The 18579-nt window shown below is 38.7% G+C and overlaps 3 protein-coding genes across 4 annotated transcripts in view; 2 read left to right on the top strand and 1 right to left on the bottom strand.

Moving 5' to 3' along the window:
- Nucleotides 1–5625, top strand: part of ift122 (intraflagellar transport 122 homolog (Chlamydomonas)) — a 28599-nt gene extending 22974 nt beyond the window's left edge. The window contains exons 24-29 of one of the 2 annotated variants that reach the window (XM_050065753.1): nt 1081–1246; nt 3435–3552; nt 3641–3769; nt 4389–4465; nt 4588–4755; nt 4910–5625. In XM_050065753.1, the coding sequence (XP_049921710.1) occupies nt 1081–1246; nt 3435–3552; nt 3641–3769; nt 4389–4465; nt 4588–4755; nt 4910–4996 (745 nt within the window). In that variant the 3' untranslated portion in view covers nt 4997–5625. The remainder of the gene's footprint in view (nt 1–1080; nt 1247–3434; nt 3553–3640; nt 3770–4388; nt 4466–4587; nt 4756–4909) is intronic. The other variant, XM_050065754.1, reaches the window with a different exon arrangement.
- A 181-nt stretch (nt 5626–5806) lies between these two features.
- LOC126403214 (rhodopsin-like) lies at nt 5807–12487 on the top strand. Its single transcript, XM_050065758.1, has 5 exons — nt 5807–6717; nt 6866–7034; nt 7242–7407; nt 10184–10423; nt 11564–12487. Exons 1-5 carry the CDS (start codon nt 6357–6359, stop codon nt 11690–11692), a joined length of 1065 nt encoding a protein of 354 aa, XP_049921715.1. The 5' UTR covers nt 5807–6356; the 3' UTR covers nt 11693–12487.
- Nucleotides 12488–12686: 199 nt separating this feature from the next.
- Nucleotides 12687–18579, bottom strand: part of plxnd1 (plexin D1) — a 111441-nt gene continuing 105548 nt past the window's right edge. The window contains exon 36 of the mRNA XM_050065752.1: nt 12687–13714. Within this exon, the coding sequence (XP_049921709.1) occupies nt 13598–13714 (117 nt within the window). The 3' untranslated portion in view covers nt 12687–13597. The remainder of the gene's footprint in view (nt 13715–18579) is intronic.

Genomic DNA, 18579 nt, shown 5'->3' with positions numbered 1-18579 from the left:
TATTTTTAGAAACAAGTATTGTGGGGTCCTTCCTCCCTGGTACAGATATGCCAATCTAAAATCAAGACTGGCAGAGACCGTGGTGATAAAATGGTGGAAAGGAGATAGAGGGAGAGAGAAAGCGGAAGAGTTGGCGCCACTGCGGAAACCATGCTGCTGCTGAGAGAAAGAAAAGGGGTGATGATGGGGAGGAGGAGAAGATGCCAGCAAGAGGCACATTCTCCGTTACCTAAACAAATGCTTTGATTAGTGAACTTTGTGCATCCATACATAAACACACTAAACAATGTGCTTTAATTTGAAAAAACACACACACAAAGCCACCCACAGCCACACAGACGAATCCATGTAGTCACACACAGTGGAGGCAGAGTGTGAGGAAGGAAAGCCCAGCCTTTGAGGAGGAAATCAGGCTGAGCAGCTGGGATCCTCTGCAGCCAAACTGAGTTGTTCCAGAAACTTTGAACTTAGATTTATAGACTTAGCTGGGATGCGTCGGACTGGGTTTGAACAATTAAACACAATGTCAGAGAAAAGCTGCACTAAACAAGTTGCACAATTGGAGGACGTGCATTTATCAACAGTCCCAGCCGTGGAACAGAATCTGGGTGTGTGGGTGGAGCTGGAGAGTAGTTGAGTGGAGAGGAAAGGAGAGGAGTGGTGTTAAATTTTAGGTGATGGAGGAGTGCCAGCATAGAGCTGTTGCAGCTGCAACTCATTGACCTGTCATTGCCACTCTCAGAGCTGCTCTCTTAACAATCTGTCTCTATATAAATACAAATAAGCCACAATTTCCTCAACTCGAATACAAAAACAGGCGGGCATGCTTGTATAAGCACACACATAACACCACAAACAACCTAACCAAGGTATTACTTCCAAGGCACTCAGGCAATGTTGCTGGCTCAGCATGGCTCTTGTTTTACTCATAAAGTAGTAGCAGTCATGTCTATTTATAAATACACAAAAGCGTATATGTTTCCACATAAAAAATAACTCACTTTGAATTAGATATCTAGAAATCAACATCCCTTTTCCTGCTGCTCCTCTTACATAGGTTTTCCTTAACCTTATTATCAGTAGCACTTTGTATGCGCTGGCAAAGCAGAGTCGAAACCTGGGTGCATATAAGCTTGCCAGGTATTGCTACGAGAAGCTGCAGGAGCTGTACACTCCCTCTCGCTTCCAGGACTCCATCGAGCTGGACAGCCTCACCATTCGCTCCAAACCATGTCATGACAGTGAGGTGTGTTCAACAGCTGGATGTAACTGCTGGGTAGGGTTGGGCCAGTGAAAAAAAATTCAAACTGGTTTGATAGTAGGCCAAACAGTGGAGCAGACTGGTATACCGAATTTTACCAGGTGTCAGGCTGGAGCTCTCTGTCCACACTGAATTCTTCACATTTTAAGTGGATATCCAATCAGTGTTGACGTTAAATGCAGTCAGTTGACAGAGAAGCTGAGTTCTGAGTTTTCCCTCTTGCATGTGCCGACCGTGCATGTAGCCTGTTGCAGTTGCTCCTGTAACGGATCACAATTCCCCCTCAGGGATCAATAATGTATCTCTGATTCTAGTTCTGGTGATTTCAGTGGCTGCTTTCCGCTGTATTTCTTCAGGTGGGTCAAATAAATATCCTGCTTGAAGCTCCCGGTTGGCAAATACACTGTAAAAAATATCCTTGTTGATAATATTTTGCAAATGATGCCATTTTGGTGAACACGCAGCTAGTTTGCAATGCGTGATAAGAAGGAAGATTTGTTTTTAGATGCATCTAGAGCACGTCCCCCGGATACCCAGAGGTGGAGACTAGAAATTAAAGCCGAAATAGCTTGTAGTTCTTCCAAGCACCCCTGACGTTACCGGTTCATGGAAGAACAGCGGGTTTTGAAGGAGACACGGAGAACACTGTCAAAAAAACATGTTGTTTAGTGTCACACTATACCCCAAATTTGGATAGATGAAGTTAATGATGAAAAATGACAAAGTTATCCTTAAAACATGCACTTGTTACATCACGTAAACAAACAATGTAAATGTCAGCTGTGTGATCGAGATCAGAGCGGAGATGTAACCACTTAAGAGATAGGTCAGTAGCCTGTCTGCTAGCGAATAAACATGGCTTCAGGTAAAAGTTCAGCTCACAGCGGCAGCACTGCCTCACTTGCTATTATTTAGAAACACTTTCAGTATAATACCTTTGGAACCAAAGTAACCTTTCAGACATGGTACCTAGACCCTAGGTCCACTCAGCTTTTCCACCTCAAACAATACCCTTAAATGTGGACAGGGTTGTTGTCACTCTCTGCTCCGTCCAGCACTCACTGTACAGTATTTCCTCCTTCATCAGTCTGCACCTTGTTTATCGTCCACAGGACGAGGCTGCACGCTGACATTTTCAGAACAAAATAAAACAGGCTGCAGTGAGAGTCTCTCAATGGGATATTTAAAAATAGCAGGTTTGTGCATTTAGTCCTTCTCAGGCAAGCTCAGGGGTTTAGTGTTGCCAGAGCCCACAGGAACGACGCTCCACAACGCTTTTTTTTTTCTCGAAGTGAGGATTAGAATATATGCAGTTCACATAACCTGGTCGAAATTAATATATATAAATGCTTGAAGATCCACTCATTACTAAAAGTGTATGTCATATAAAAACTCAAAGTCGTCACAGTGAAATTTAAGGTGTGTTGATTGATTCAGGTCATCAACTCATGCACTGACTAACATCACAAGTTAACGTTCCACCTTAAAAGTCGCCAGAAGTCGGCCCAGTGATTTTTTATTTTTTTTTCCTCTGGATCCAGCTGCTGTAAGAGGCAGCAAAACATCAGGACCAATCAACAGACTGCAGTGTCCACCTTTTAGTACCAGATCTGTGTGCTAGGTACCCCAACAGAGGGGGGACCAATAATGGGGACGGTATGGAACGGTTCCATTGGTACCATCCACAACTTTTCACAGTGAAAATGGAAATAAAGCGTACCAAACTGAACTGTACCGTACTGCTCGGTGTAAACGGGGCTTAAGTTTTCTTAAGAGACTAACTCTGCCATGTCTCCCCTCTTCAACCCCCCAAAAAACCCACAAGCTTTCAAGTAAACAAACATAACGTGTGCTTGTCATATAGCTTATTACAAACGCAATACAAGTCGGATTTAGCGCCATTATTCTGTCGGCACACGTTGCTGATTTAGACTGCTGTTTAATTTGCCAGGACGTGTTTTAGCCCAATTACAAGTGCTGTTTCAGCCTATTTGCATAAAATCAAACCAGTTTAAGTTCAATCACTGGACCTGACCAGCAAAACCAGTAATCAGCCACGCTCTACTGGTATACTTGTTCTGAAATATCCGTCAGATACAGTGATTATTGGAGTGGTTACCCCCATCCTGTGCTCTTGAGTGTGTCAGGTTAAACTTCCATGTGTTTCCTGCAGGAACTGATTGAGGGCATGTTGTGCTTCCGCTGTTCCACCAGCAATCCCCTGCTGAACAACCAGGGGAGCGTGTGCATCAATTGCAGGCAGCCTTTCATCTACTCAGCCTCATCATATGGTCAGTGACACACAAACACATTGTGTGCAGTGTTTGTCAGCGAGGATTCCATTTGTGTTTGTAACGAAGCTCGTCTCCTTGTGTACAGAGATCTTGCCTCTGGTGCAGTTCTACCTGGAGGAGGGCATCAGTGATGAAGAGGCTGTGTCTCTGATTGACTTAGAAGTCCCTCACATGGATCAGAAGGATGCACACTGGCAGGACATGGACAACGGTGGTATCCTTTGATCATTTACCCGATGTAACTGCACATAAATATACACACAGAGTAACAGACAATTCCCATGCTTTGTATGAATTATTAACTCCTCACTTGGCTGGTCCCGAGAGGCTGCATCCTCTGCCCTTACACGCTGCACATCTCTTGGAAATGAAGCACGTGACTCCCCTCCGCCTTGTGACAGTTCTAAGAAGCTGTTTAGTCTGCGTTGGCCTCGATTCTGTGCTGGTGGGTAAGCTGTCAGAGCTAAGTCATCTTAGCTCTTGAGCTAATAGGGTTAGCGAGGCTCTCCTGTCTCATCTTAATGACACTAACCCTCCAAGAGCCGTAGCCACAGCCCTAGTGCAGGGATTAACCTGCATTAGCCGGCAGACACTCAAGGGCACTGAGGTCTGCTCTGTTCTTCCAGAGCCACGATGTGACTGACAGGCACGACTGATCGGCATTTTGAACACACTCACTTTTAGAATAGTCTCTGAGGGATCATTTTATAAGAGTTTTTCCTTTCTTGAAAATAGATCACTATAGAAAACACACATGAAATAAAATGTGATGTTGAAATGTGTGAAATGTGTGCACTGCTTGGAACTGTTTGTCCTTAATCACCACCATTCAGAGCTGCAGGCTTTGAGGATGGATGATGGCTTGGACGATGCAGAGGAAGACCCATTTACAGCCAAAATGAGCTTTGAGGTAAGAAAGGACAGAGAGGAGATGAGACGATTAATATTCCACCAACTGGGCAAACCAGCTGGAAGAGGGTAAAAGGACGGGCTCCATAATAGAATGTGGACGTGTTCATGTGTGTGTCCAAGCAGCAGGGGGGCTCCACCTTTGTCCCCGTCAAGGTGAGTCGCTCGGTGCTGCGCTCCATGAGCAGGAGGGACGTCCTGATCAAACGCTGGCCCAGGCCGCTCAAATGGGAATACTTCCGCTCCCTGCTGCCTGATGTGAGCATCACCATGTGCCCCACCTGCTTCAAGGTACAGCATTTATAAGACACACAGCTTGTATATCCTGCGGTGAAGCACAGGCGAAGTCTATCTGTCTTTCTTTCTTTCACTCTTATCCTGTCATGTTGCTTGTCTTCTATATAACTTTTCTTTTTTCTGTTCCTGTCTCTGTGTTTCCTTGTAGATGTTTCACAGTGAGGATTATGAGCTCCTGGTGCTTCAGCACAACTGCTGTCCATACTGTCGCAGACCCATCGATGAACCAAACTGATCTACTTAAATCTAAAGCAGCTATTTAAAACATTTTTTGTACTCTGAAGCTGATCTTTTGTGGGGTTTTTTTTTACATTTTGTAATTATTTTGCATTGTAATATAGTTGTCACTGTAACATACATAGACCTGTTTATTGTTAAGTTGATGTGAATGTGTCGCATGCCATTCCTCAAGTCCCCCCTCTCAAGAGCAGCCGTTTGCCCTCCAGGAATGACCGACTGAAGTAACACCTGTAGTGTTTGTGTGTCGGTCATTATAGTATGTAAGAAAAGTGCACCATCAGCCAATCAACCCATTTGGATTATTAGGATCAGATTACCCTGATCTGTCACTGATTACGCCACCACTTTAAAGGGAACATGGATGTACAGTGTAAAACAATGTTGCTATAAAAACAAATTTATTTAAAAAACACTATTTTATTTGTTTCGTAGACCAGACGGCAACAAGTGCAGTCCACAGGCTGATATACTGAAGCTGTACTGTATGTTCTATAACAGTCATCTGTTATGTAGTCATGGGAATGTTTTTTTTATATTGTTACAAAGGGAGGAAACCCTTTTAATAAAATATTTTGGTACTTTTTACCACAGTGGGTTTTCTTAATGATATTACATAGACGACTTTAGTATAACTTCCTACTCTCTCAGATTGAACTTTAGGTTTTGTGTGTACAAAAGAGAGCTGGAGTGAGAGTGCATGCTATGAGCGGTATGCCCCACTGACTCTGATTACACTTAAGGCTATGAGTTGAGCCCTGCATTATGCAGTGGTTAGGGATTAGGCTTTCACAGATGCAAATAAGTTGGACTGCTCAAGAAATTTCATTTGTAGTTTGTCCACTCTGAACGGTTTAAATCACAAATAGCCTGGTTCCCTCTTTGCCTTCCCTCCCACTCTCTGCTCTCATCCCATTCTGATGATGCATTGATGCACATGACAGTAATGATGGGGTTCGGAGAGCCATGGCTGTAACCTCTCACCTTGAAAACGCTTAACATACCGCATAGCTATTTCTGGAGTTTTCTGTGATGCTTTATGTGTGTGTGTGTGTACGTGAGAGAGAGAGAGGGAGACTGAGATTGTCTGTCTTAATTCCATCTCTGCTAGCACTTTGCTCCGTGCAAGTCCTTAATCCGGCCGGCCTGTTAAAAGGTGCTGCATCACCTCAGGGGGCTGCAGAGCACATCTCACTTCCATAAGATCCGTCCCTCCAGCCGTCCTTTCTCCCCCCCATTTGCACTAGGGCTGCACTACAAGACTCCCTCACAATATTTGATCCTGAGAAGAGGCACAGACTGTTTTATCTGGTGTTAAGGTCTCAGAGGAAGAAAAAAACACTTCACTAACTGCAGCCATGAACGGCACAGAAGGACCCAATTTTTATGTCCCCATGTCTAACAAGACCGGGCTGGTTCGCAGCCCATTTGAACACCCTCAGTACTACCTGGCTGAGCCCTGGAAGTTCTCTCTTCTGGCTGCGTACATGCTGTTCCTTATCATCACTGCCTTCCCCATCAATTTCCTCACCCTGCATGTCACCGTCAAAAACAAAAAGCTGAGGACCCCTCTGAACTATATGCTGCTCAACCTGGCGGTGGCCGACCTCTTCATGGTCATCGGGGGCTTCACGGTCACTCTCTACACAGCCCTGCACGGATACTTCATCTTAGGGGTCACCGGCTGCAACATTGAGGGATTCTTCGCTACTTTGGGAGGTAAGACTTTTATTTTTTGTGCCAGTTTCAGAATAGATACATGGGTGTGAATACTTAAAATCTAAAATACTGTGTGTGTAAGTGTAATATGGTATCAAGTAAGTGTGTGCTCTATTTATTTCTACACCTGCTTTATTTTACGTCTCAGGAGAGATCGGACTCTGGTCTCTGGTGGTTTTGGCAATCGAGCGCTACATTGTGGTCTGTAAGCCAATGACCAACTTCCGCTTTGGGGAGAAACATGCCTTCGCTGGGCTGGCATTCACATGGATCATGGCCATGACTTGTGCTACCCCCCCTCTGCTCGGATGGTCCCGGTACTGTATGTTTCAGTGTCTAGACTGTGCTTGCCAGGCTTTAAAGCCACATGAGTATTGTACTTGTCATTTGCACACTAAAGCACGTCAGAGATTACCTCTGCTGACTTGCAGCACACTTACTCAAAGACACATCTAGAATCAAATACTGTGTGTGATGGTGTTGATGGAAATTCTTCGATTATTATTGTGTGTGTGTGGATGCAGGTACATCCCAGAGGGAATGCAGTGTTCCTGTGGGATTGACTACTACACTCCCAAGCCTGAGATCAACAACACCTCATTCGTCATCTATATGTTCGTCCTCCATTTCTGTATCCCCCTCTTCATCATTTTCTACTGCTACAGTCGCCTACTCTGCACTGTGCGAGCGGTAAGAACACCACTGCCAGACAAAATATTAATGACAAGGATGTGATACCTTGTTTATCCTTGTAGAGAAATTCCCTTTTTTTTTCTTTTTACCTTTCTCCCCCTCCACCGGGAGGTTAGCAGCATCACAGAGCGGAGCCTCTGGAGATGTTAGGGATTTAGTGGCTCAAGGACACTTCAGGAGGGCAGATCATTGCCAACATGGCAGCTTATACCCAGGTCCTCCAGCTGAAGGGCAGTCTGCCTGCTCACAGTGTCGTCCTGATGCCCTCATTAATATTAGTATTTCCACATTCATAATGTATTCACAGTCATGAATAGTTAAAAAAGAATTCAGACTTTTTTTTTTATTAAAGCGGCTTTAATTTATATTTTTATATCAACAAATAAATGGCAAAGTGAAAAGACTGTGAAAAGGGTTAGAGAATTATCTTGGTTTTACAGAATTTATAACAGCTCATGTCTGGCTGTTTGACTAAACTTAAAGGTCCCATATCATGCTCATATACAGGTTCATACTTGTATTTTGGGTTTCTCCTAGAACATGTTTTCATGCTTTAATGTTCAAAAAACACCTTATTTTTCTCACACTGTCCACCCGAATATACCTAAAATCACCTTCTGTCTAAAACGCTCCATTTTTCTGTCTTTATAGGCTGTTTCACTTTGCTAGGCAGCAGCTTGGGTTCATGTTTACTTCCTGTCAGCTGATGCCATTCACATACACTGCAAAATATTCCAACAAAAAATATAAAAGGACCCATTTAAATTTTTTGTGTTTCAATCTGTCTAGTATACTTGTGACATCACAAATTCATTAATCCTGACTGCTCGTTGAATATGGACTGTGTGCATTTCTCTGTGGACTGAGCGTTTTGATACTTTCACAGTATTAATATAGCACCTATACCTGCTAGCTGGCTAACCTTAGCTTAAGTCATGGGTTAGTCCGTTGCCTGCCCCTGCCTTGCATCGTGCTTGGCTAGTAGACAGTACTTTGTAAAGCTCCATCATCTATTGTTGGCTGAATCAAGTGTTTGTCATAATCTATAAGTTAGTATCATGGGTCACGTTAGCTGGTGAGATAATTTGACAAGCTAGCCAACTAACACGTTCACTTGGATAATATTTTGTTAGCAATAACGTTATCAAGCAGGCAAGCAGAGGTTAGCCAGCTACCTGTAACTAAGCTTCACAGCATGGATTTCACAGTTGCTTCAAAATGTTAGCTAATACAGTAATTTGCAAACGGCAAGCTAGCCGATTAACCAGCCGATCAGCCCTGGAGTCTGGATTTATTTAGTCGTGTTTGTCACTTAAAACAGTATTTTGCTTCATTAGTCAGCTAGCACACATTAGCTCGTGTTGCACAATGTTAGTGCTGCAGTGGAGCTGAAGAAGAGGCAAGGCACTTGGGAATTTCATCACATTCCTTGGATTTTCCTGCAAAACCGCCCATAGTCCTTCACATAAAAATCAGCCAGCAGGCTGTTAGAGACAATTGAGGAAGTCGGGAAAGGTCTCGGATGGTTCAAAAATTAAAGTAAACATGAGCTATTCTCTTCAAAGTCCAAAAACAAAGAGTGCTGAAACTCAAATTTGTGATATCATAGTGAAATCTGGAGCTGCTCCACTGGCAATGAATTGGGAAAGATATTATAGAGAGAACCCCCAGGGGAGTGTTCTGAGTATATGGAAACATTTTTTGTTTCAAAACTGACAACACTACAATAGAATAAAGTTCATTTGGGTGTAAAAAATTAAACAAACATTCTGTGGGTCCACAAAATCAGTCTATCAGCCTGTTCATCAGCTATGGAGATCCTCAGACTTTATGCTCTATGGCATCACAAGAGACTTCTCTGGTTTCTGGCTTTGAGAGAGAGAGCAGCTCATGTTCACAAATATTAATTGAACTTTCTTAGGCCACGAAAATAACATAATAGAGTTCTTAATTTCTGTGATGTTCCCATTTAAGTTATGTTCAGGATTAACAGTGTAAAAAGTTACACACAGTAACGTTACCTCTAACTGTTTTGGTTCAGTCTCACCGCTCTCATGGCCTCATTGTCTGCCTCAGCACACAGCTCTTTTCAGTGACCGTACCCAAACCCACTGTGCACTACCTACTCACCAAACAGCGGACATATTTAGCGAGTAGCTGATGAACACTGCAGAGTATTTAGCATTTAAAGAGACAGATATTTCCCTCAGGAGTTGGTGAAGGCCTAGCCCCAATTTGTGGCTCTAGTGTATTTGCATGCAGAGATAGAAAGTAACTCTGTGACCTGAATGTATTCTAACACGAGAGGCACAAACTGGGACTTATGGAGACCAAAATAGAGCTAAAAAAGACAAAATACTTGACTTGCATTTATCAGATGGCCAGAAATACAACTCCAAATAAATGATAGTGTTGCTCTGTAACTGCTGGATGTATAAATAAGGAACTGTATGCTAACAAGTCGCAATATCAACTTTTTTTACGCTGCCCTCAAGTGGCCAAAAACAAAATCTGTTTTTGCAGGTTGAAAGCTGACAAAGCATTGGTCTCTCAAATCTGAAAGGCTTAATCTGTAATTCGTCACATACATTACATATATAAGCATTTGTAATCGGAGAGTTTGACTTAAAGAAAAAAATAATATGACTTACTGACTAACTTACTGCTTAATGTTTAAACCTTCAGTTCAGTAGTCCTGTGTTTTGTTTTGTTTACAATTGGATCACAGATTGGTCCTTCAGTAAATTAATAACCTTCATCTGTGTGTTCTCAGGCTGCGGCCCAGCAGCAGGAGTCTGAAACCACCCAGAGAGCGGAGAAAGAGGTGACACGTATGGTCATCGTCATGGTGATCTCCTTCCTGGTGTGCTGGGTGCCCTACGCCACCGTGGCTTGGTACATCTTTGCCAATCAGGGAACTGAGTTCGGACCAGTGTTCATGACTGCTCCGGCCTTCTTCGCCAAGAGTTCCGCTCTGTACAACCCAGTCATCTACATTCTGCTAAACAGACAGGTATATGAAGCAAATATCCTGCGTAAGGCTTTTTTTGTAGAAGACAAAGCAGTAGTGAAGGCAATGGTGGAACGTTCATTCTCTAAAGTACAAAACTTAAGATTCAAGGTGCTTGTAATTCACTTGTGTGTTTGCATGTTATGTTATAGTTAAACTCTGCTACGCTCATAAGGCAAATATTGTACTTTTACTGTACTTCATTTATCTGACAGTGTGGTCATACGATAGAGCCTATAAATTTAAAAGATAAAATCTGGCTCCAGATAGACATTTTCCCATAACCTTCTGTTTATTGAGAACATGGGTCTGCCACGCATCTACATTAAAAACAATAAATTTGAGGGTGCAAACAATGTGGCATGTGTACGTCCCCTAATGCTGCGCATGTATTGTTACATTACTGAGCCCTGGGTTTTAACAGATCTGGGGAAAACTGCATTCTCCTACTCTGCACCTGGGACATGGAACAATCTTCAAACAGATCTAAAATTAGAAACACTTAATATCCACTGATAAATTTAAATGCAAAAAAAGAATGTGGTGACAGAGACGTGCTTGTTTCCCTTGAGAGGCCACTATGTTTGAATGGTTGTTTTATTGTGGATTTTAGTGTTATATGTTGTATTTGTTGCAATTTAATGTGTTTTGATTGGCTGCTACCTCAGCCTGTAAAAGAGATTTTTAATCTCAGTGGGACTTCCTGGTTAAATAAATTATAAAATAAAAACATTAAAGGGAAACACCACCTAAATTAATTACGATATTGCCAGAGAGGTAAGTCTCAAACTTGTGATGTCATCAACTATAAAGTCTGCTCCATAGCCAGTGAATAGGAGCAAGATTTTATGGAACCACACAACCTTTCTTTCTTTCTTTCTTTTTCCTATTTTTTTGGCTGTCTTAGATTAAAGGAATAACATGTATGAATTTTGAAAATGGGTGTAGTTCCCCTTCAGCAGTCTAATAGTTATGGGCCATTTTTCTAAGTTCTTTCAGTTTTGATTAAGTAGGATTTTGAATGCAGGACTTTTAACCAAGCATAAAACATATTGGTAAAAAAACTGAATACTACATTTTACTTCCTCCACTGAGTGAAGGAATAATTGTGATTCTGATATTCTTCTTCTTTTTGGCCTCCAGTTCAGAAACTGCATGATCACTGCGGTGTGCTGTGGAAGAAATCCGTTTGGGGACGATGATGCGGCGGCCGCTGCCACCTCTAAAACTCAGACTTCATCTGTCTCATCCAGCCAGGTGGCCCCCGCTTGACCCAAACCCCCTCCTCCCACCTTCAATGTCCCATCTGTCCCTGCACGCCTTGGGACCATTCACCGCCAAGCAGCACTATGTTCTATTGGCCAATCCTCTTGACTTACCTCTCCATGTGTCTTCACTGCAGCGGCACAGCAGCACCTTTGGTGGGACTGACATACTCAAGAGCCAGCATGTGTATTTTCAATCCATTTAATCATGGAAAGTGTTCAGCTGGCTTCACAGAATTTAACCCGGCATCAGGGGGGCGTGATGATCCAACTGAACACATTCCAAGCTCCACACTGCCCCAAAAAATATAATTGGTGAAAACAAATCACACCACATGATTTCACCCACATCAAGTCTTGTTCCGGTAATTGTTGCAGCTATTTTCCCCCAAAATGCGCTTGAAACTATTGATTTTACGAATACTTAGATGAAAATTAGTCATGAATTTGTTTAGATATCTCAGACAAGTTTTTAAGGCATCAGATGGGGCTGTCATTTGGTCTCTGTCTCTCCCCTTGTCTTCATGGTGACACAGCCAGGGTTGTTAGTTTGCTCTTGGCATTGACTGAGACATGAGTGTAAAACAGATGGACCTGAAAAAGAGCCTCTGCAGGGAGAGGGTGCCTCCTGCAAGAGATTGGATGCATGTGCGTGTGTGCGTTGGATGTTTATGTGTTCGAAAGTACGTCAGAATGTGTATTAAAGAGATACAGGGATATTATTTTGTTAATGTGTAAAGGCTAGGATCTTGTGGAAGTTGTTCTGTGTCCTGCAATAAAAACAAAGCTAAATGTCTGCACAGCTTTTCCCCAACTCGCCTTTTCATGGGAACTTTTACAAGGCCCTCTGAGAAGTTCCAGATGCTAGTTTGTGTGCTTTTGGGTGGCAGGCCAGATCTTAATGGTTTTCAAATGTTGTTAAAATTTGCTATGCTGTAATGCATGTAGAAATGAAGCACTTTGAGATTGAGTACAACAACACACTGTCATCATTAGACACATTAAAATCCTAAATACTGTAATTTATTTCACAAACTCTGACAAGTCATTTGGCATCACAAATACAGTCTCTCCTTATATTGAGCTCACATTTTTTTTCTCATAAATGTAAATTTCCCTCTTTTAAATTGGTCAGAATCCAACATGAAATTCATTCGTTTAACAAGCACACTGATCAACACTTCTACACTGATGCAGCTCTTCCCAGTGAACTACATTACATCTGATCTCATAAATTTCAGTCATTAATATTCCTCTCTCCACTCTTCCTCAACCCATCATCAACCTGCAAAGCACATTGGGACGTATTGTTCAAAGCACCGATGGGAGCGGTTCGCCCATCTTTACCCATCACACCTGAGAACGTTGCAGGCTTTAGGAGATGGGAGGAGTTCATCGCGGTCCGTCTTACTCATCCTGATGAACAGGCCACTTGAAAGCATTATAACACATCTATAAATATTGCTATGGACATTATAATACAGTACAGTGCATCATTGGCTCGTTCCCTAAAGAAAAGGGTTCAGTGCGTTAAGATCGCCACCAGGGCTTACTGTAGGTCCCAGTAACTGTAAAGACATCCAGAAAATGTCTTATCTCCAAGCCACTACTACACCTTTCCTCTAAAGCATAGCTGAGCCAGACTGGAATTCTGTCTGTCATGGAGAAAGATTTGGGAAAATTGCTCGGCATTCCCAGATTATATGAGAAACACCCTGCAAATGTTTGACGCTTGAGAGGCAGGTTTGAGTCCTCTGCCACTTTCCACGTTTCTTATAGTCTGTGGGAATAATTGTGACACTAATGAAGGCTAACTCCTTCATGGTCCACATTCCCCAGTAATATTGTAGGCAGAAGAAAGGCAGCTGTCAGCAGGAGAAAGAGATGGCTAGTAGAAAAGACACTGGCAGGTTCAGGCTTCGCTGCAGCACTCGTAGATGTTGTCCTCCACAAGGGCAATGACCTGCTCGAACTTGTGGTGCAGCTGAGTGCGACGTGCGGTGGGATTAGACTCCAGAGCGTTCACCACCTGACAGAGGGAGAGAGAAAAAGAAAAATGTATCAGACTTTTTTTGATAACATCTTTATGATGTACAACACGATGACATTTTCAATTACATTTTTAAATGACAATATTTATGACATACTATACTGTGACTTTTTTTCATACCATTTATTTTGACATACTATGCTATGACTATTTTTGATGACATTTTCATGAATACTATGACTTTTTTATGAAGATTTTTATGACATACTATACCATGACATTTTTAATGACATTTCTGTACGACATCTATTGATTGACTTTTTTGATGACGTTTTCATGACATACTATACTATGACTTTTTGACGTGATGTTTTTATGACATACTATACTATGACTTTTTTTGATGACGTTTTCATGACATACTATACTATGACTTTTTTAATACCATTTATTTTGACATACTATACTATGACTTTTTTGGATGATATTTTTATGACCTACTATACTATGACTTTTTTTGATGACGTTTTCATGACATTCTATACTATGACTTTTTGAGGGGATGTTTTTATGACATACTATACTATGACTTTTTGACGTGATGTTTTTATGACATACTATACTATGACTTTGTTAAATACTTTTATTTTGACATACTATACTATGACTTTTTTGATGACGTTTTCATTACATACTATACTATGACTTTTTTTCAATACTTTCATTTTGACATACTATACTATGACTTTTTTGGATGATATTTTTATGACATACTATACTATGACCTTTTTTGATGATGTTTTCATGACATACTATACTATGACTTTTTTTAATACTTTTATTTTGACATTCTATACTATGACTTTTTTTGACTACATTTCTATGACATACTGTACTATGACTTTTTTGATGACGTTTTCATGACATTCTATACTATGACTTTTTGAGGTGATGTTTTTATGACATACTATACTATGACTTTTTTAATGACATTTCTATGACATACTATACAATGACTTTTTTGATGACGTTTTCATGACATACTATACTATGACTTTTTTGATGACGTTTTCATGACATTCTATACTATGACTTTTTTAATGACATTTCTATGACATACTATACTATGACTTTTTTTGATGACGTTTTCATGACATACTATACTATGACTTTTTTAATGACATTTCTATGACATACTATACTATGATTTTTTTGATGACGTTTTTATGACATACTATACTATGACTTTGTTAAATACTTTTATTTTGACATACTATACTATGACTTTTTGACGTGATGTTTTTATGACATACTATACTATGACTTTTTGACGTGATGTTTTTATGACATACTATACTATGACTTTGTTAAATACTTTTATTTTGACATACTATACTATGACTTTTTTGATGACATTTTCATGACATACTATACTATGACTTTTTTAATGACATTTCTATGACATACTATACTATGACTTTTTGAGGTGATGTTTTTATGACATACTATACTATGACTTTTTTAATGACATTTCTATGACATACTATACTATGACTTTTTGAGGTGATGTTTTTATGACATACTATACTATGACTTTTTTAAAGACATTTCTATGACATACTATACTATGACTTTTTTGATGACGTTTTCATGACATACTATACTATGACTTTTTTTGACTACATTTCTATGACATACTATACTATGACTTTTTTGATGACATTTCTATGACATACTATACTATGACTTTTTTTGATGACGTTTTCATGACATACTATACTATGACTTTTTTAATGACATTTCTATGACATACTATACTATGACTTTTTTGATGACGTTTTCATGACATTCTATACTATGACTTTTTTAGGTGATGTTTTTATGACATACTATACTATGACTTCTTTAATGACATTTTTATGACTATGACATACTATACTATGACTTCTTTAATGACATTTTTATGACATACTATATTATGACATACTATACTATGACTTCTTTAATGATGACATACTATATTATGACATACTATACTATGACTTCTTTAATGACATTTTTATGACATACTATAATATTTCTTTTTTTGATGACAATTTTTATGACATACTATACTATGACTTTTTTATGACTTTTGTATGAATTACTATAATATTTCTTTTTTGATGACATTTTGATGACATACTATGCTTTGACTTTTTAATGATATTTTTATGACATACTATGACTTTTTTATGACAATTTTTATGACATACTATACTATGACTTTTTTGATGACATTTTAATGACATACAAAACTATGACTTTTTTTTGTTTCTCACCGTTTCTCTCCCAAGCAAACAAGGAGACAGTGATGCATGCTTTTATTACCTGCAAAACTGATTACTGTAATGCTCTACTTTCTGCTCTTCCTAAAAAAACAATGCTCAGTTATAGTTAATGTAAAACTCAGCTGCATGTGTACTGACCATAACTCCAGGCATTGTTGCATCATTTGTATTGTGTGTAGCTCTCTGTGTTGCATTCTGTTTGTATGAAAAGTGCTGTATAAATAAAGTGATTGATTGGTTGATTGATTGATTGATTGACTGACTGACTGATTGATTTTTATGACAAACTATAATATTACTTTTTTGATATGTTTTATGTCATGAAAAAAGTCAGTATATCATGTCCTCAAAAATGAAAACAAGTCATGGTATAGTATGTAGTCAAAAATCATGAAACATGTCATGGTATAGTAGCTTGTCATGAACCATGAAAAAATATCATAGTATAGTATGTCGTAAAAAATCATGAAAACGTCACAGTATAGTATGTCGTCATAAACCATGATAAATATCATACTATCGTTTGTCGTCAAAAAGTCATGAAAACACGTCATAGTATAATCGCCAAAAACATGAAAATAACGTCATAGTATAGAATGTCGTCAAGAATCATGAAAAACGTCATATTATAATATGTCGTCAAAAATCACGAAAAACATCAGTGTAGTATGTCGTCATAAATCATGAAAAATTATCATAGTATAGTATGTTGTCAAAAATCATGAAAAAAAGTGACAGAATAGTATGTCGTCATGAACCATGAAAAAATATTATAGTATAGTATGTCGTCATAAACCATGAAAAATCGTCATAGTATGTCGTCATGAACCATGAAAAAATATCTTAGTTTAGTATGTCGTCAAAAATTGTGAAAAATGTCATAGTATAGTATGCCGTCAAAAGTCATGAAAAAAAATCATAGTATATTATGTTGTCATAAACCATGAAAAAATGTCATAGTACATTATGTTGTCATAAACCATGAAAAAATATCATAGTATAGTATGTTGTCAAAAATCATGAAAAAACGTCATAGTATAGTATGTCGTCAAAAATACTGTAAAAACATCATAGTATAGTATGTCGTCAAAAATAATGTAAAAACATCATAGTATAGTATGTCGTCAAAAATAATGTAAAACGTCATAGTATAGTATGTCGTCAAGAATCATGTAAAAACGTCATAGTATAGTATGTTGTCAAAAATACTGTAAAAACATCATAGTATAGTATGTCGTCAAAAATAATGTAAAAACATCATAGTATAGTATGTCGTCAAAAATAATGTAAAAACGTCATTGTATAGCATGTCGTCGAAAATCATGAAAAATTATCAAAGTATAGTAAGTCGTCATAAACCATGAAAAAATATCATCGTATAGTATGTCGTCATAAACCATGAAAAATTATCATTGTATAGTATGTCGTCATAAACCATGAAAAAATATCATAGTATAGTATGTCGTCAAAAATCATGAAAAACGTCAGTATAGTATGTCGTCTCAAAAATCATGAAAAACGTCAGTATAGTATGTCGTCAAGAATCATGTAAAAACGTCATAGAATCATGAAAAAATGTCGTCACGAATCATGAAAAAATGTCATAGTATAGTATGTCGTTATAAACCATGAAAAATTATCATAGTATAGTATGTCGTCATAAACCATGAAAAATTATCATAGTATAGTATGCCGTCAAAAATCATGTAAAAACGTCATAGTATAGTATGTCGTCACGAATCATGAAAAAATGTCATAGTATAGTATGTCGTCATAAACCATGAAAAAATATCATAGTATAGTATGTCGTCATAAACCATGAGAAATTATCATAGTATAGTATGTCGTCAAAAATCATGTAAAAACGTCATAGTATAGTATGTCGTCAAAAATCATGTAAAAACGTCATAGTATAGTATGTCGTCACAAATCATGTAAAAATGTCATAGTATAGTATGTCGTCATGAATCATGAAAAAAACGTCATAGTATAGTATGTCGTCACAAATCATGAAAAAACGTCATAGTATAGTATGTCGTCATAAACCATGAAAAAATATCATAGTATAGTATGTCGTCATAAACCATGAGAAATTATCATAGTATAGTATGTTGTCAAAAATCATGTAAAAACGTCATAGTATAGTATGTTGTCAAAAATCATGTAAAAACGTCATAGTATAGTATGTCGTCAAAAATCATGTAAAAACGTCATAGTATAGTATGTCGTCATAAACCATGAGAAATTATCATAGTATAGTATGTTGTCAAAAATCATGTAAAAACGTCATAGTATAGTATGTTGTCAAAAATCATGTAAAAACGTCATAGTATAGTATGTCGTCAAAAATCATGTAAAAACGTCATAGTATAGTATGTCGTCACAAATCATGAAAAAATGTCATAGTATAGTATGTCGTCACAAATCATGAAAAAACGTCATAGTATAGTATGCCGTCATAAACCATGAAAAATTATCATAGTCTAGTATGTCAACAAAAATCATGAAAAAATATCATAGTATAGTATGTCGTCAAAACTCACGAAAAAACGTCATAGTATAGTATGTCATCAA

This window comes from Epinephelus moara, chromosome 16, assembly GCF_006386435.1.
Source record: "Epinephelus moara isolate mb chromosome 16, YSFRI_EMoa_1.0, whole genome shotgun sequence".
Classification (NCBI taxonomy): domain Eukaryota; kingdom Metazoa; phylum Chordata; class Actinopteri; order Perciformes; family Serranidae; genus Epinephelus; species Epinephelus moara.
The sequence above is the reverse complement of the archived record's forward strand: the minus strand, read 5'-3'. Positions and strand labels throughout refer to the sequence as shown.

What these genes read in the sequence shown, in the direction of transcription:
- LOC126403214 (XM_050065758.1), top strand. Translation starts at nt 6,357, where the DNA reads ATGAACGGCACAGAAGGACCCAATTTTTATGTCCCCATGTCTAACAAG. An exon ending in TACTCTGCACTGTGCGAGCG is followed by an intron (nt 7,408 to 10,183) that starts GTAAGAACACCA and finishes GTGTGTTCTCAG; the next exon opens with GCTGCGGCCCAGCAGCAGGA. An exon ending in ACATTCTGCTAAACAGACAG is followed by an intron (nt 10,424 to 11,563) that starts GTATATGAAGCA and finishes TTTGGCCTCCAG; the next exon opens with TTCAGAAACTGCATGATCAC.